Source organism: Pinus tabuliformis, chromosome 6, assembly GCF_031772625.1.
Source record: "Pinus tabuliformis cultivar Carrire ecotype Pingquan chromosome 6, CPIR1, whole genome shotgun sequence".
Classification (NCBI taxonomy): Eukaryota; Viridiplantae; Streptophyta; class Pinopsida; order Pinales; family Pinaceae; genus Pinus; species Pinus tabuliformis.
The window spans coordinates 480,820,530-480,840,449 of record NC_142292.1 but is presented as its reverse complement, the minus strand read 5'-3'; the positions used below and the strand labels follow the sequence as shown (position 1 = coordinate 480,840,449).

The 19,920-nt window shown below is 39.7% G+C and overlaps 1 protein-coding gene across 1 annotated transcript; it reads right to left on the bottom strand.

Moving 5' to 3' along the window:
* Positions 1-7,279: 7,279 nt before the first annotated feature.
* On the bottom strand, positions 7,280-7,738 carry LOC149259385 (uncharacterized). The gene is made up of 2 exons (XM_089454052.1): positions 7,453-7,738; positions 7,280-7,368 (listed from the first exon to the last, which is right to left on the bottom strand). The coding sequence occupies exons 1-2, from the start codon at positions 7,736-7,738 to the stop codon at positions 7,280-7,282; spliced, it is 375 nt and encodes a 124-aa protein (XP_089310178.1).
* Positions 7,739-19,920: the final 12,182 nt, after the last annotated feature.

The window sequence follows — 19,920 nt, the reverse complement described above, 5'->3', positions numbered from 1 at the left end:
CCCCTCCCTTTAATCCATGGAAGTGCCTTGATTTTGAATAAATTGTCCTGGCTGAGGAAATGGAAACTATACCATTCATTCATCAAATGTACCACCGAAGGCATATAACCCAGAAGAGACTTCCATTTTGTTTCAACCCAATGCCTCATCTCGACTTCACCTAATTTAATAAAATATCATTTACCAACAAGTGCCCTCTTCTGCAGACTTTTAACCCAGTCTATCAAAACATCATGGCCAAAACGGAGAACAAGGGCCAAAGTAGATATTTTGATAGATCAATGTTGTTTTTGGGATCGTATTCCTCTGCCGTCATGTATCTCCCCATGTGTACCAGGGATTGCATGTCCACCACCCACCAAGTCCATTAGGGCACCCACCAAGTGCCAAGTATTATTTCATAAAGGCCCACCATCCCGCTCCGATCTGGAAAATAACCGATGATTCAATTCAACCTCCATCGTGTTACGAATGAAAGCCTCATATGCTGATGTGTCTGACTCAAAAGGATCCATCATAGACACCATGCAATAGAAAATGTATGGGTTGCAAAAATAGAGGATTAAACATAGTCATAAAAGCATGTCAGGGTGGTAGATCAATTAGCAAGTGCATCCTGCAGAAAATCCCAGCAGGAATGTATAGGGACCCCAGTCATCAGGCACAATGTAATAACCGACGCAAAATTATACCCGCATACTGCCAATCGAGGGTCACCGTCGTCGGATCGCAGTCCGAAAGGGGAAATAATTAGATGAGTGCATATAAAAATTTGGTTGCTCGATCCAGACCTACAGCACTCAGTTACCAATACCCAAAATTTCAGAAACAACTTGTCAGAGAATAATGTGGATAGTGACCCAAGTCCTTTCAATTAAGTGTAGTCCCAACACCCCCCTTCCAAATATTCAAATTTCGCTGGAAAAAATATAACCAGTAGATAGAATATCCTTGTCAATCACAGTGCACCAGTGCCCATAGCAGAACATCCAAGCAACCCAGCCTCCGACCAGAGCCAAAGAAGGAAGGTCCAAGACATTTATCCTTCACAACAACAAAAACAACAACACCCCAAACAAGTCCACCACCTGTTACAAAGTCTGAACCCAAATTCCTTGCATGGCCTAGAAATGATGAAAGAATTAACCCAACGTTGCCAGAGCGCATAGTAATTTTTAGGACTCAGACAAGATCCCTCCCCCTGGTTGTGGTGTGGGCAGGCAAGAGTAAGGATATCAGTCTAGATAGGCATTTGGACGCCTGATAGAGGGAGGAATATGGTTCCTAATCATGCAAATTAGGATATAGTTGGAAATAAATAAAATCATCAGAATGTGTATAACCTCATATTGTAATATGGAGAGCAAGTCATCCAGGTAAACAATGGGCATTCTAGATCCAGGTTAGAAAATGCAGACCCCAGCCAAATACTGAAATATTAACTGCACGTCCTAAGCATGCATATCTCAATAGGATAGATATAAAAGACCATGCAGGGTAGTTAGTCTGAGAGTGAACAATTCAGAATAATAAATAATCAAAGGAAATGTATATTATACTCCCACCTCCAGTAAGCAATGTAATGCCTGCGAATGACCACCTCTATAACTTAAGTTGATGCCGAGAAACCACCTTGCGTTCATTAAAGAGATAGCTATAACATTTCCTCCCCACACTATATGCGCCAACAACAACCTTTATGTGTGTCGAAGTCTTAGTAAAACCGAGATTGTCCAAACGTGCCTTCAAACCAAGGCCCTTACATGTCCTTTTAGTTGTTCTTGCAGTGGAAAGAACTAATGTGGTTGGGAAAAGCCTCTCATGTTGTTGCTCTTTCTGCACCTTCTTTCAGTTGCCACTAACCAGTCTTTTACAGAATTAAGTTATTAGAGAAAAGAGCTCAAAAAGGGGAAAAGGAAATGATTGTCTTTATACTCAAATCCTTGCCAGTTTGGTTGAAAATCACGGCCTTAGTTTCGACAATAAAATTTCTCATTCTTTAGAGTTAAGCTAATGGAATAAAGAGCTCAAAAATAGAGAAAAGGCAATGATCCTCTTTATACTCAAATCCTAGCCACATTGGCTGGAAACCATGGCTTTAGTGCTAGCAATAAATCCATCGCAGAGGCGTAGGATGTGGCCTTTATAGGGCTGCAAATATTTAAGGCCTCATTGGCAAAATGAATGGTTTCGACCAAAGATTTGATCCTTTTGAGGGAGAGGAGTATTGATGCGGCCATAGAAGAAAATATATTCCCTTTTATACTCCACCGCTTCGGTGGAAACCTCACTACCCTTCCTCCAAGTCTGCCATTGACCTACCATACTATGAACACATGATAATGATAATAATATCCTGAATTTTTATTGTACATTATCTCGATTCACGTTCTGCTTGCAAGTTTTCTAGGTTTTAAATGATGCTTTTTTATTTTTATGTTTTTGTTAGTTTTCTGTGTGTACACGTGTCTTGTAACAAAAAACAATTGAAATTAATCTTTTTCTGAAGCCTTTGTATTCTTCATTTTTAGTCCTTATTCATGTTTTCCTTATGATTTATATTTCTTCACAACCCCAAAAATCCTTAAATGAACCTTACCATGCACTGGCGTACTTTAAAAAAAGACTTTTTTTGTCAGAAACGATCTTCTTGCCGATTTTTGTGTAATGAGATCCATGCCGCTATTTGTTTGAAGTTATTTTGTTTAGATGTCTCCGAATTACCCTAATTAAGATGATATTTTTCTCGTGAAATCTTTGACATGTGTATGAACAAGGTATTTTACCTTATGTATGTTACTTTTGTGATATTATGCATTACATTGATATAAATTTTATCTTGACCTAAAGCTTGAGTTCTTTGAGTTGGAATCATTTTCTACTTAAAACGTTGGAGACAACAATAATTCATGTGTTAAGAATATTTGTGAATGCTACCTACTAGTGACAAAATTTTCCAAGATTTACAGGAGAAAATACTTTTGTTGGCAATAATTTTTGCTAACACATTCTTTCTCCTAGGATCCTATGAATTCAAAAATTTCAGTCTTGTTTTTTGTTCTCTTCTAACTAGATATGTAACATCGCATTTAATATGGACATCTATGAAATAAATTCGATAGGGGCTAGAGTTATTTGAAGGAAGTATTTTACCTAGCCGAAAAGGATAATATCTTATGAGAACCTGTGTTTGATTGAAACTTTTTTTATGCATTTTACCGAAGTCTTGTTTTTATTTATTATATTCCATTGGGTTTTGTTAAAGTGTCCTAAAACTTCCTCGACTAAAATATTATTTTATTATTTAAGCCTTAAAATGCACCTATGCCAGAGAATTTACTTGAAGTACAATTTCATTTTTTGTTGAAAAATCAAAACTGGGAAACTTCATATCATAAATGATGTAGCAAAAGTACAAAATACCATTGTCCATTGTATTCAACCGAAATAAGTAGGTCTCATATGTTGCAAAGAAAAACTTGCAGAGATTCAAAGTTGTACATCCCAGAATTCCTTGGGTATACAACTTAAAACCACCTAATCTCCTAATTACTTTAATAAATATCGATATTTAGCGAAAGACATTATGACTCTTGACTTCTACCTACCCATTGTTGGAAAGACAAGGGTTTGGTTTTCCACACTCGTTGTCTTCCATCATTTAGTGAACTGTTTCTTCCTCTTAAAATGTGTTTGCACTGAATTTGTTGACATCCTGTGGTTGGAAGCTGCAAAGTGAGAGCCTTTACTAAGATTGATAACCATATTCTTCAAGATATTAAATTTTGCCTCAAAGACATTCATTTTCTATGTTTGATGGGCCACAGTATTCATAAGTATAATATTTTTTGTAGTGAACTGGTGTTCATTTTCATGTACTCTAGAAGTCACTAAAAAAAGAAAGATCTGTTACATTATGGACTTTTCATGTCTTTGAAGAACCCTTTTAAACTCTCGGGCTTCAATATAATCCATTAGTGTGGCACTCAATAAAGAAACTTTGATTCCGACCCCTAACAGTGGTTTTTACATCTCAAGTTGTTGCACACAAATTGTCCAAATGTAACCTTGATTCAAACACATGAAATAGAGCTCCCTGCTTTGCAAATCACACAACAAAACACTTAACATGTTAGGAGAACAGAGCTTTCTGAAGCCAAAATTGAGAATATCATAGTGAGCAGTGCCCACTAAGATGTGGAGAACTATACCCCCAGTGGAGAGAGTCCAGGACACCAAGAGTTAACCACCAGTAAGAAGTAAAATTTGGAGAACCAAAAAAGTATGTGAGAAATAAAAATCCATGAGTGGAAAGGTATTGAAAAATAGATGAACAACCAGAGTGGTGGAAACACACACTATGAAGTCTTGGATTTTGGGGGCCAAGATTCTGAATTTTATATTATTGAGGTAGCTTTCATGTGGATTATTGTATGGTCTTAGGCAAGGTGCCAGCAAACCTTATGCACTCCATATGGTCCTTGTTGGCACCTAGCCTGGGACCATACAATAATCCAAATGAAAGCTACCTCAACAATATCAATACAATCAATAGCCATATTTGGAAAAATCCATGTAGGGGAGTAGCATTGCTTGCTAGGATTTGAATTTGGGTCATTGTCACAATAGCTCTCTATAGTGAGTTCAAAGAGAGAGAGAGAGAAAGAGAGGCCTAAACATATGCTCTCTCTCTCTCTCTCTCTCAAGTGAAAATTGGATTTGTTACTTATGTCACGTGTTGCCAGGAGTTCCTTCATATGAGATTTGTGCCCTTGGGAACTTCTAGCCTTAGAGAATGGATTCTTGCATCTCTTTTACCTCATTGATAATGAGATGCCCTTACATGACCTTTTGTTTCTATTTTTGTAGAAACTCATATTAGATCCTTGAAAGGAATAGGTCATGGTTTATGAGTGGAGAGAGTGAGATCTGGAAAACATATGAGGATATGGAGGTGCTTCCTTCATTCAAGGCCCAAGCAACAGAACAAGGTGAGAAAAATTAGTTTTTTTCTTGTGCTTACAATTGATTAAAGTAATATATACAAGCCCATGTAAAGATTTGATATGCATTGAGAGATTGATAGGGTTGAGCAATTAAGGGATCAATTTATAATGTGGTGGGTATATTTATTAGATTCCCTTTTTCCTCTATCTTTTCAACCCATTTTATCTGACTAGATCTCGCATGAAATTTTTTTTTTTCTAGAACTTCTACCTAATTTGGAACAAAGTATCTCCCTACCTTCTATCATTTGGAAGGTGGGTATTTTACATTCACATTAGTGTTGAAAATGGACCGTATTTGAACATTTCCTCTTGTTGGCTTGTTTGGGTTTGACCCAGGTTCGGAAGAAGTATTTAGCCAAACAAATCCTGCAGCTACCGGCCCTTTCGGCAACAGCCCACGAAGCGTGGACTAAGGTCTCACTCGAGGTAGCAGGGGAGGGTGCTGGAACCAGGTTTCCGCACCCTGGGGATGTCTCAGATGTCGTTTAGGGCTCGCGCGCTGTTCTACAACCTCGCGCTGCACTAGATCCGCACAGATCGGAATACCCTTATCACGCTTATTACAGATTGAATCACTTATTACTAGTTTGATCTAGTTAAAGCGGTCTTTAAGAAAAAAATTATTACTTTTGGTTACTTCACGCATCAAGATTAACCCATTTCACATGTATTTAACCGTAGCAATTGTAGAAATCATAATAGTTCAGTTATCATAAAATAGTAAAGGCGCAATCAACACAGAATTCAGAAGAAACTTATCTTTATTATCAATCTTCAACAATACATCCAGATCCACCCTGCGCACTCAGCTGCAGGGGTCCGCGCACACAGCTGCGGACTTTCCAGGCCTCTGCACACACAGCTGCAGAGCCTCTACCTTCTATCCTACTCCCTCGACTCGGACTTATAGACACTTTCAGACTCTTTCCTTTAAGAACCCATTACATTCCATCTTCTAAAAGAACTACTTTTCCCTCATAGAGCCATGCTCTATTTATACTTTCCCTTGGCCCGTGATCCCTCTGCGGGCCGACTCTATTACTATTTCTTTACATTATTTTCGAGTGGACTACCCTTTGACTCGACCTACTATAGTTTGCACTCTGTGCTTTCCATGGAGTCTTTAACCCTAATATTACCCAAAATTATGGGCTTCACACCCCATACTCGTTTTGCGGGGCTTGCGCTACCCAACAGTCCCCCAACACAATCATCATGACTCGTCCCAAGTCACCTGCTGGTGTGGCTAGATGCTCTGCCTTGGCTTCGGGGTTCGCCTCCCGTTGAGTGGCGCTCATCATCTAGCTGCTCCTGCTTCGTCTTCTACAATGCTTCATCTGTCTCCTACTTCAGTGTTTCTACCACATCTTGCAACCGATGATGCTCATTTTTCTCTGCTTGGTTAACACAGAACACCCCCTCCGATGATTTTAGCGCAAGCGGGGGAGCCGCATACGGGACCTCATGGTACCAGCGTATCCCTTTCTGACCATCATATCTTCTCTTTGCACCTTCCGCTGCAACCTGTGTTGCAATTTTGCAATACCTTGGTTTTTGTCCGCAGGATCCCACTCGTCAAGAACCATCAAAGGCGACTTATTGACTGTATCTCCACCCATGGTCGTCATCTTTCCATCCTTTTGTTGTCCTGTTGTAGTGCACCATCCTGCCTCTAGGCGGGGCGACGACATCCGGACCAATTCTACTTCGCAACCCATTTTTTCCAGTACATCCCCTACTAGTGATGTTGCAGTCTGTGGGATACCCACATCTGTCAATACTAGACCCCCTAAAGAGTCCTGCTCCTCCCTCAGCCAAATTACTATCTTCGGACGCATGCCTGGTGCATAGTTGATGAACAGCTCCATCTATATTTCTAAAGCGTAGGTTGCCCAGCGAATTCCCCATGGTGATTTATAAGCCATGCGAACTTCAAATGCCCAGATTGCTACTCATTCCAGCTCGGGTAACCTTCCCGTGTGAAATCTGTGGCCAATCATTTCATGTCGGGCTTGTACTGTTGCTCTTAATTGCCCGTCACCTGCTCCCTTTTTCCATAATGCAGCAATCTTGTCATGAACAGTGGGATTAATGGTCATCATTCCTTGGGGCGGCGCATCCTCATGGCTCTATCTGCAGAAACACTCCCTTGATTGTTGGCCATCTGTACGTGCACCCTGATACCCGCATATCTTTCCCCCAGACTGCTTTATCGTCCCTCACTCTCTTTCAACTAGTCGAAGCAATGAGACTCTCCTCGAAACGGTTAGTCAGGCGGTCGGCCTGCCCATATAGAGCTTCAGGCGACTGCCATTCACTCTTCCTAGGAAGGGGTCTCCGTTGAGCTTAGCCAGCTGAACTGCGCCCCCATCAGTTACTGCTTTAACGACATAAGGTCCCAACCAATGCATGCAAAGTTTACCTGGGAATTTCTTGAACTTACTATCATATAACAATACGAGATCATCCTTCTTGAACATGCACACCTTGATATGGCAATCATGCCATGTTTTCTCGCACTGTTTTTGCACCTGCTGATGAAATCCTGTAAGAAATTGTTCTTCGTCCAATTCATCGAGTTGTGCGAGCCTTTCCTCCAAGGCCCCATGATCTGCCATTCCTGTAGCTGCTGCAATCCATAGACTGGGCACGATATATTCCATAGGCATCACGGCCTCCTTACCATAGACTAGTCGAAATGGTGTCTGGCCTGTCAAATTTTTGCACATGGTTCAGTATGCCCATAGCACAATAGGGATGCGCAAGTCCCAATCATTCCATCACGCATTGCAAATCTTAGTCAGTGTGGTTTCCATAATTTTGTTGAATGCCTCAATGGTCCCATTTGCTTGTGAATGGCATGGCGTGCTCTGTTGGTGATATATCTAGAATTCCTCAGTGAGCGTGCTGATGGTTTCGTTCAAAAAATGTGTTCCTCGATCACTCATGAGAATCTTAGGACACCCAAACCTAGTCAACACATTCTCGAACAAGAACTTTGCCACTGTCGTGGCTGTGCAATCCTTAACTGGTTGTGCTTCTGCCCAGTCGGTCAAGTATTTGTTCACAGTGATAATATAGTGTGCACCCGTCTTCCCTCGTGGGTCAATAGGCCCGAAAAAGTCAATCGCCCATTTCTCAAATGGTTGTAGTGTTACCTGTGGCTGAAGTGGCATTTCATCCCTTCGCGATGGCTTTCCCATTCATTGGCATACATCACAGGCCTGAAAGTATGCTTTCTAATCTTGATGTAGGGTGGGCCACCATAATCCAGTGCGAAGAAACTTCTGGGCTGTGGCACGGCCCGCATAATGTCCGCCAGCAACCCCTCCATGTGCTTCGACAAGGATCTGTTCTTGCTCAAACTCTGGTACATATCTGCATAATATCTCATCATGGCCCATCTTGTAGAGATGGTCGACAATCACAGTGAAATATGCTGCTTGTGTCACCAATTCCTTCTTTTGTTGCACGAAATACCCTTGCAGCGCAGTGCCAGTAGTCAAAAAGTAGATTATATCTTCAAAGTGGCCATCCGCAATGCGCACTGCATACAACTGGGCATCCGGGAGACCTTCTTCTAGATTCTTGGGTTCCTCGCCCGTCTCAATCCAGGACAAGTGGTCTGGACCCGCATTCAGATGTCCTGGTTTTACAACAACCTAAAAATCATATTCCTGAAACAACAGCAACCATGGACAAATGCGCCCTCCCAACACAGGATTATTCACTAAGTATTTTAGCACAAAGTGGTCAGTATACATCTTAAAATGTCCTCCAAGAAAATATTGATGACACTTCTGGAGTGCGTACTCCATCGCCAATCCCTCCCGCTCAGTAGTAGAGTAATTCTTCTAAGCTTTCGAAAACCTTCGACTTCTAAACGCAATCGGGTGGTCAACTCCTTCCGCTCCTTCCTGAGTAAGTACTACTCCTAACGCGATACATGACACGTCAACATACACATGGACCTCCATGTCCCATTTTGGAAAGATCAAGATAGGGGCAGATGCCATTTTTTCCTTCAGCAATTCCAGGCTTTTGTTACATTCCTCGTTCCAGCAATACGTGGCATCCTTTTTTAACAATTGTTCCATTGGAGCCGTGATCTGGGCATATCCTTTTATGAACTTCTGATAGTACCCCATGTGTCCCAGTGTAGTGCAGAGCTATTTGACACTGCGCGGTGCTTGCAGACCTAGTATGATAGCGATTTTTGCCGGATCCACCATCAGGCCTTGCCTACAAACTACGTGACCTAGAAAGTTCTCGAAAGGAACAAGGAACGTACACTTCTTTAGATTGAGCGCAATCTGGTGTCGACGGCAGGTATCCAGCATTAATCATAAGCTCTCAGTATGTTTCTTAACCAGGCCAAACACGGTCCAATCATCAAGATAGACTTCCAAGAATCTATGTATAAATTCCTTGAATGCAGCTACCACAATGTGAGAAAATATTGTCGGCGCATTCTTCATCCCAAATGGCATCACCGTATACTAAAAACAACCCCATTCCATAGAAAACGTTGTCTTGCTCCAATCTTTTGGCACAATCTTGATCTGATGGTATCCAGCGAACCCATCCATAAAGGAATACGCTTCCTTCCGCCCACATTTTCTAAGACTTCGTCGGTAAAAGGTGTGGGAAATGGATCGTTAACACAGGCATCATTGATTTTCCGTAGATCCACGCAGATGCAGATCTCACCCTTCTGTTTCTTCTCCTGTACCACCATCAGACTTACCCAATCGGACTCCTCGATTGGTTCAATGATCCCGGCTACCAGCATCTTTTCCAGTTCTTCTCGTACTTTTAATTTGTATCTTGGATTCAATTGGTAAGGTTGCTACTTTACTGGCTTCGCGTCAGGCTTGAGATTTATCTTCATCATTCCTAATTCTCCTCGAATCCCTTTCAACTCTGTAATCTTGGTAGGGAAAAGGTCTCGATACTCCTGGAGCAGCTTGACAACCTTTTCCACTGTAGTGTCATCCCAGTAATCCCCAAGTGTAGCATTCTCCGGTTCTTCCTCTGTTCCAATATTCACTTGCTTCGTTTTTAATGGCGCGACGTCTGGATCTTCTATTTCGGGGCCCTGCACTTCTCGACTTCCTTCATATTCTAGTATATTGGTATCACACGGATCCTCCTCCTCACCTTCTACTTTTACATTATAACATTCCAAGGCCCAGCTCAGCTGTCGCGACCAGTCTGATTGCACGACTTCTTCTGGTTCTAACAGCATCTTGAAAATAGCAGTCTTTACTAGCTTTAGTGCATCGTCCACTGAATCCATCCATTGATCCTCAAATAGAAATGTTGATAGAAACCTTTCGCATAAGATGTCCCACTCCACTGTGCCATGCTAGAGCTTTGTTTCAATATACCAATTCCTTGGGATGACATCAAGGGTATGATAAAATAGGTGCATCCATTCTGGTTGTGGCTCCTCACCATAAGCTTTGGTCCATTTGCTCAGGTGTATATGTGGATTCTCTCGTCCATCATATTTCTCCGTTAGTTGGAGTGTTGGCTTGCCAAATCGTATCTACATCATGCGCTTATAGCTTTGCCAATCTATGAAGGTTCCTTCATGGGTACCCCACCATCGTGCCGCTGTCGCGCGCAATGCCCATTTGAGCACATCAAACCACTGGTACTCTGGTACTGCGCTCTCAAAATTCTCCAGGAATTCATTTACTATTGTGAGCCCGTCATACACCGGAAACTCGCGGTCCTGGGCTTTAACGTAGTACCCAGATTTTGTCAGCATATTGCAATTTAAAGTAGTTGCCCTGTTCATTCTGTTCCACCATTTCTCATCTTCTTCCTTCGAATCATCGGTGTATAGGTCCCTTTAACCCTATGAAATTCTTCGTTCCTCCATTACCTCACCCTTTATTGGCCTTTGTGCAGCAATTTGGTAGATGAAATTCAATGCTTCGTCCTGCTCGTCGTCACGCACAGGTTCCATGTAGTGGGGTCCCTTGGTTGGATCTAGCGAAACAACTACGTGATGCGACCTTTTCTCAATATCATCTTCCTCCGTTTGAGATCAATAATCCCATTCATGTTGATGGCCCAATCTATTCCCAACAACGTGGGGTACGAGCTTTTTTCGTCCACTATCTCAATAACTTCAAAGTCCGTTCTAGTGCTCACACCATCCAGGTCTATGGTGATTCCTTGCAACCTACCCATGGGCAAGATCTTCTACTGATTTTCCATCCGTAATTGGATTGGAGACCATTGGAGTGGGGGCTTGCTAATACGCTCCCACGTCTGCTTAGGCAAGACGTTTGCATCCGAACCGAGGTCCAGAATGACCTGATCCATCTCATAGTCACCAATCCGCACTGTTAACCACATTTCTTGTCTGGTCTATGACGTATGGCTCCCCATTCGTCGGACTATGTGAGGTTCTCCCCGTCCTGCGTATCTATTAATCACCTCCTGGAATCCTTTCACTGCCCTATTATCGCGAAGTAACTTCATGCAAGTTTCTAGAAAAGTTGTCAACATTAAGGGACATTAATATGGCTCAGACTGATCCCCTTCTAAGGTTGCATTGCCCCTTAGTACCATATTTACTTTAGATTCTTCATCGCGTGGTTTAGCCCTTATCATCTGCACATTTTGTGTCGTTGTAGGAGGTGCTGTCCTTTTCTCGCGAATCTGTTCTAGCGGCATAGGGCAATCTAGTAGTTCATGGTCGTATTGCTCTCAATAGGGACATGATGTTCAAGTTGGATTTGTGCAATCCTGTGCGTAATGTCCTGGTCCTCCACAATTGTAACAAATTAGCTGTCCTCGACCCCTTCCTGGTCCCATTCCACCTTGTCCTCGACCTCATCCTTAGAATCCACCACGTGCAAACATTACACTGGGGTTTTGACCTCGCCCCTCAATTTGCATTCGGTAGGTAGATGCTCGATCCAATATTCGGCAATCTCTGTCCTTGTGACCCACCGATCTACAAAAGTTGCAAAAGAGCTGCTAGGGGGTCTGATTGTATTTCGGCAACCGGTGGCAATTATTCATGTTGTGTTTTCCTCCTACTTGACAGATTGCACACCAGAGCGAGGCAATCATGCTCAGCCCTGCCTGTGCCTCTAGTCGTAATGGTGCTGGTCCCCCGGTGACCACAATATTCACTGTGACTGGACAATGGTCTTTATCATGTCCCTAGCCCCTACATTTGATGCACCAAACTTCTTTCCGGACTTCCGGCGTCTGATCTTGTTTTAGCTTTTGTATTTCCAAACACAAATTTTGGACCTACTCTTGGATTTGAAGTCCCAACCTTGGGTCCTGTACCAAGGTTTTGTGCAGCTGCATTGTTGTCTCCAGCGCTTCCGCTTGGGTTGAGATCTTTTGTTGTGACAAGGCCAACTTCAGATATGGCGTTAGTGATGCGATGAACTAAGCACAATGATGTGCATCCGTCAGGGTCATGTTGGCCTTGTGAATAGTGCTTTTCAACCTCTGATCCAAATCCCACGGGGTCCCACTAGGCATCATTGTGATTTCTTTGAAACCTATGACCGACTCTGATTCCAATTTTGGTCGATTGAACTCCTTCTTTAATTCAGTGTAGATGTCCGCTATCCCTGTCGTTGGGTTGATGCCTAAATACTTCATATACCATGTTACCACTCGGTCTTGCAGTGTACTGACTAAAATGGCTTTCTTGATATTATCATCTGTGATCTACTGCGCGTTCCATACTGAATTCAATACAAACCAGAACTTTTACGGGTCTTCACTTCCTGCTCCCTTGAATATTGGTAACTAGATGGCGCTCGCCATTACTATTGTCCTGATCTTTCGCTACTCTTTCCTCTAGCGTACCCACCTTTCACACCAGACACCCCTTAGGCAGATCCCAGTCCCAGAAATAAAACCATTTGTTGGCTTATTTGGGCTTGACCCAGGTTCGGAAGAAGTATTTAGCCAAACAAATCCTACAGCTACCAGCCCTTTCGGCAAAAGCCCGTGAAGCCTAAACTGAGTTCTCACCCGAGGTAGCAGGGGAGGGTGTTAGAACTAGGTTTCCACACCCTGGGGATGTCTCGGATGTGGTTTCAGGCTCGCGTGTTGTTTTGCAGCCTCGCGCTACACTAGATCCGTGCAGATCGAAATACCCTTATCACGCTTATTACAAATTGAATCACTTATTACTGGTTTGATCTAGTTAAAGCGGTCTTTAAGCAAACATTTATTACTTTTGGTTACTTCATGCATCCAGATTAACCCAGTTCACATGTATTTAATCATAGCAATTGTAGCAATCATAACAGTTCAGTTATCATAAAATAGCAAAGGCGCAATCAACACAGAATTTAGAAGAAACTTATCTTTATTATCAATCTTCAACAATACATCCAGATCCACCCTGCGCACTCAGCTGCAGGGGTCTGTGCACACAACTGTGGACTTTCCAGGCCTCTGCGCACACAGCTGCAGAGCCTCTACCTTCTGTCCTACTCCCTCGACTCAGACTTACAGACGCTTTCAGGCTATTTCCTTTAAGAACCCATTACATTCCATCTTCCAAAAGAACTACTTTTCCCTCATAGAGCCACGCTCTATTTATACTTTCCCTTGGCCCGCGATCCCTCCGTGGGCCGACTCTATTACTATTTCTTTACATTATTTTCAGACGGACTACCCTTTGACTCGACCTAATATATTTCACGCTCCGCGCTTTCCACAGAGTCTTTTACCCTAATATTACCCAAAATTTTGGGCTTCGCACCCCATACTCATTCCGTGGGGCTTGCGCTACCCAACACCTCTCTCAGCTACAGGTAAACCAAGTATGTGACATGAATAGTAGGGTTGATGTGCTCCAGCTACAAAGTACTCATAGAGAATTTGGTTTCCATCATCTTGATTTCCTTTAGGGCGCCAATCCAATTCCTAGAGAGATCCAACCACATTAGCACAAAGTCATTATGAGCTATGTAAAATGTTTCCTCGGTTTCCCACTCATGAACTCCTGCAAACAGCTATAACCTGAAAAGCTCCAATTTTGTTTGAAGTGTGAGCAAATATATTTTGAATCCAAGTTGCTTCTACATTTTCTTCCTATTATTTTCCCTATCGAGGCTAGGCTATCCTGGACTTGAACCACTAGTGATGATATGTCCTGCGTAACATTAGCATATCATCTTAATGAGAAAGGTTTATTTGAGAGATCTTGGTTGAGTTGAATCTCGTATATGATATTCAATGAAAGATGAAGGTTGGGTTGTCTTCTTTTATAGCACATAGGATAACACACCATTAACTAGTAGCATATCTATGAGAGTGCGTCTGTGTTTTCTTCTCTGTGGGGGTATGTAGATTAGGAACGTGTTGAATATTTTGGAATAGTTCCTACTCACAATGTTTTTAAGTTTGTACAGTGGTCAATTGGATTGCTAAAGAAATGACATGAGAGATCTCAGTGAATTTTAGAGAAGATGCAACTTGGCCATAGGTATAAACAATGACCTTTAAGGTATTAGAGGTTATAAATTTATATAATGAGTGATTAGCTATAGCAATTAGATTCAGTTCTAGAGATAACAATGAGTCATCATAATCTTCTAACTAATAAAAATTTTACCTCACATTCTAGTAGATAGTCCTTAGGCTAACCCCTCAAATTGTAGGCTGAGTTGCAAGCACTGATTCACTTTTATAGACAATGGCCAAATACATGCTTCTTGCATGGGCTTCTCCCTTAATTGAATGACATGGCACATTAAAGTGCAAGAAGGTGTTTCTCCTACAAATGTTGTTCAATTCATTACTCTACAATTGCTATTTCAGGGAGGCCCTTCTTGTCTATGGTCAGAAACAATGTCATTGGAACCATGTCTGACTTTACTTCTTCTACAACTTTTGCCCTTGGAATTGCCACTAGACAAGTACTTTTTCCTCAAAGTTCCTAGAATTATCCCTGGATATTGTTGTTGCTAGTATGTGTTGGAACTTCTCCAAGTACCAAAAGCCTAATTCCATGAGCTATGTGATGATGTCCTCAATGCAACATTGTCATTTACCATATCAGAATGAACAATCTTGCGGGGATTTTCAAGAGCTTTCAAGTCATGGTGCATGGTTGGCCTCTTGGATGGTCGAGGATTGAGACAAACCTTGGCTATTACAGCCACAACCCAAACTTCCTCTAGCAAATCCTCATCTAAAATGAGATAAGAATTAATGATCTAGGGAAGATTATCCTTGTAATAAATGTTGATGAGTGGCAAGGCATGGTCTAGCCACGAAGCTTCACCATCTCACATGTCAGTGCATTCAATGTTGGTAATGTTCCCTGAAATGATCTACAGTAGGACTTTTCCAAAATAGTAAACATCATGTGCACATGTAGTGAGTGGTGAAACTAAGTCTCCTTGGTCCCATGAACTACATTTATGCACCTCAAAAACATTATATAATTATTAAAACCCCAATTCCTATATCTACAACACAATGAAATTTGTGTATTCTATGATTACAAACCCATATTATGGAAATAACAAAGCTTATATATCTTGAATTCTTCATAAATATAAAGTAAATTCAGCCAAATATTGTTGAACAAGTCAAGCAATGATTGGAGATGGATAAAATATGATGCTAGAGTTTGGGGTTTGGGGTCTAGGGGATGCTGAGCCATAACTAACATTTCTTGAACAAAGTAAAAAAGAGCACATGAAAATTCTGAATATATCATACAAAAGGCCATTGGATACATACTGGGAAATGGCCAAGAGCCATGCAACCAAACAAGGTTGAGAGTCTCCATCTTGACTACATAAAAAACTTAAGCTACTAAGTTGTACTTCAAATTGTATCAATCATGTGATATAATGATGGAATGGAGTGGGAAATCTATATATTTAGAGTTAAGATGGATGTGTGCTAGTAGCAATAATATATCCTCCAATGACTTCCTCTCTTGAAATTCATATTATTTCCTCATTTAAAGATGCATGTGTCCCCACTTTTGAAATAAGATGAGGGAAATGAGTAGCAAATTCATCTTCCAGAAACCTTTTATCTTGGGTGGGTATTTTACCCTTGTTTTCCATTATGTAAATAGTGATAATGCCATGATGATTTGATCTAGGGCACACCTTTAAGAAGGTATCATTATCAAATGAGGGTTAGAAATCTAAAAATTTATCCATTTGAATGATATATAGGATTATATTTGTCTATATGGGAAGGTTGATATAACTTGAGCTTGTAGGCATTAATTATTGGAGAGTACCCTATTGTAGAGGAAGCTCTAATTTGAAGGAATTCTCACCAATCTACTGTAGAATCTAATATTTGCAATAAAGGAGTGGGTAGAGGGGCTTCACCTTGTTGACCAATATCTTACCATGTTCATTCATAAAGGGACTTTTAAAATTGTAAAGAATAAAGTCAATGCATTATAAGTACTATGGGGATTTGTAGGGTACCAAATGGTTTATAGGTATTGAGGGGAATTTAAAGGATATCTAGTAAAAATAAAGGCTTGCTTTATTGGCAATATGTATTGGGAGGGGGGTTTGAAAAAAGGATTTTTGGAGGTATTTATCAATACCTAGTGAAATTAAAGGTATTCTTTAATATTCCATAATGCAGGTGCTATGTCACAATTCATTAGGTGAAGGCACCATGGGAGTGGATGAATCTTATGATGTTTAACACAATGAAAGTATTGTTTCTAAGGATATAGTCATACTTTATCACTAACCTATAAGGATCTAGGGCTACAATAGTGATCACAAAACATATGGATGTGTGTTCGGTTACACAAAAGAGCATAATTGTAGATGATATGGGCCATATGTTTCATAAATGAAACAAGAAACTTATAGGCATTGATTGATAATTTCTTCCTTGTTAAACATAGAGATGACAAATGGCATCTATATATTCAAAGTTAATGTGGATCCATGCTAGCACCATACAAATACTATTATATCCTCCAATTTATTCCTCTCTTGAAATCCATGTTATTTCCTCCTTATTTGAAGATGCAAGTGTCCCTACTTGTGAAATGGGATGAGGGAAATGTGTAGAAAAATCATATTCTAGAAACCATTTAACTTTGGTTGGGAGCTTACCCATATTTCCCATGATGTAAATAATTATAATGTCATGTTAAGTAGATTTTTGGCACACCTTTAAGAAGGTATCATTATCGAATGGGGGCTAGAAATCTAAAATGTTATCCATTGAATTAGATATAGGATTATATTTGTCTAGATGGGAAGGTTGATATAGTTTGAGCTTGTAGGAATTAATTATTGGAGAATACCCTATTGTAGAAGAAGCTTTGGGTTGAATGAAATTTCATGAACCTACTGTAGAATCTAATATTTACAATAATGGAGTGGACAAAGAGACTTTTCCTTGTTGACCAATATCTTACCATGTTCATTCATAAAGGGACTTTCAAAATTGAAAAGAATAAAGTCAATGTATTATAGGTATTGTGGGGAGTTATAGTGTACCATAGGGTTTATAGGTACTGAGGGGAATTAAAGGATATCCAATAAAAATAAGGATTTTTTATTAGAAATATGTATTGGGATGGAGGTTTAATAAAATTCTATTTGAATGTATTTATCAACACCTAGTGAAATTAGAGGTATTATTTAATATTCCATTAACACAGGTGTTATGTCACAAGTTCATTAGATGAAGGCCCCATGGGATTGGATGAAATTATAATGTTTAGCACAATGAAAGTGTTTTTTCTAAGGATATATCCTTACCTTATCATGAACCTATAAGGATCTAGGGATACGATTGTGACCACGCAAAATCTACGCATGTTTGGTTTCTTTAAATATTATGCATAATTGTAGATAATTTTTCCATGTCTTTCACAAATGCAATGATCCGAATTGGATCATTATCTTATTTTTCATCCAATTGATGCTTTTAGAGTGGATCTTGGTATACTTCAATCCAAAATATTGAGATCCCTTTAAGAATTTCAAAACTTTTTTTGCAACAAACCAATGTCATTCACAAGGATTTTGCATAAACCTAGAAATAATCCCAACAAAAAATGAAATATATAATTTGGTGGTGCTAAGTCAGATAAGACTTCTAAGAAGTTGTATATACTTGGTTGCATCCTTAAATTCATTTCCTTTTTTTAATGTGAACTTCAAATTATTTCCATTAGAGTAGAATGAGGGTTACATTCAGCCATGCCAAACCTATTCAGTAATTCTCCAATGTAATTCTCCATTGTCTACCCATCTAGATTCAGACCTATGTCTTTTTGGGAACTTTGTAGCACAAAATTAAAATTTTCCTTGGACACCTCTTCCATTAGATAAGTCATTTTTACTGCACTTACGAAGCTAGGGAAAAATAAGTTTTCTTGATTACCTTTTCTATAATAGCTTTTCTCTCAACATTATAGATGTTTGTAAAATAATATATCCCCATCTATAAGAAATATTCTTAAAAATAGAAGACACTGACCCATCTCTTCTCACCACCCTCCAAATAGTAATGATGTTTCTCTTCTGGCTTGCATAAAAATGGAAAAAATTAGTATTTTCATCCCAACTTAATAGCCAAACAACCCTACTCTCAAGTTTATGAGGTTCTTCCTTTTCCAACAACAACTTTCTTGTATTTTCTTTAAAAATGATGCCTTTAGCTTATGGTTCTTCAGAAAGGTAAGCAACCACTTATTTATTATACAAATCCTCTAATTTACTTCCACCTGATATATAAATTTCTCATCTTTAATCTTCTTAGCATGTGCCAAAGTAATAGAAGCTTGCTTTACTTTTTCTAGTTTGTTCTCTAGTGGATCCAAGGGAATCCTAAAATATTTTATCAATATGTCATAGTCCTCCTTTACTATCCACCGAAGTTAAATTTATATGGACTAGGAGTTTTCATCCTAGTAGAACCTACTTCAATTAAAATTGAAAAGTGTTTGAATTCCCCTTAAGTTCTTACCCATTGTCTAATTTTGATAGGATCATCAAGCCAAGCATTTGACACTATAAATCTATCCAATCCTTTTGCTATTTTCTCTTCATACACCCTCTTGTTCTTTTAAATAAATTTTTAATTAGTGAGTTCAATATCATATAAATTTATATCATCAAACTTTTTCAAAAAATAGTTCCACGAGATCTCAACTTAAGCCAAACCCTAAGTCTACAAGCTCTTCAATTTAACATTGATATTTTCATATAAGTATATGAATAATATTAATGCATAATAAAATTCATAGCCAAATTGATAATTTGAGATTAAATATTCATTTTGAAAATTTGTACCATGTATTTTTTATTAATAAAAGTATAATTTATGTATTTAAAATAAAGATTAAAATAAAACAACATAATAACACAACACAATTTAAGATTTAGTTTCCAATGAAATTTGGAACTCTCCATTTTCTATCCCTCCATCAATGCCAAAATGACAAGCATATAGGTAAGATTTGATAAAAAAAATGAAAGTGTAGATTTCCTTCTAATAAGCTACCAAAGACAGACAAATATATTCATGAGTGTACTTCTTCAGTTCTACTATCCAATGCAAAAGTATCTCTCCCATTCAACCCCAAAGTAAGAGGTCTTTGATAAAATCTCGAGCTTCACAAAGGCAAGGCACTAGGTTTGAGTTGTGCTCCTGAATCGTCATAGATTTGTTTAAGTTCCAAATGGCACAGGAACTAAAAAAATAAATCACAGGTGTTTTCTTTGGTGAGGCCCCTAGATCGTCTCAGGATGTGTTATCTAGTCTGCGCTGGTTCCTTTTTCATGCTTTGGGACTTAGGGTTTGCATAAATCCCCTATATGTTTCTAATAGCCCAGCAGTTATCTATAACGTTGGTGGGTTCGTGATGTTTTGAATTCTACGGGGTTTCATCATC

What these genes read in the sequence shown, in the direction of transcription:
- LOC149259385 (XM_089454052.1), bottom strand. Translation starts at nt 7,738, where the DNA reads ATGTGCAAAAATTTGACAGGCCAGACACCATTTCGACTAGTCTATGGT. An exon ending in TCTCGTATTGTTATATGATA is followed by an intron (nt 7,369 to 7,452) that starts GTAAGTTCAAGA and finishes ATGGGGGCGCAG; the next exon opens with TTCAGCTGGCTAAGCTCAAC.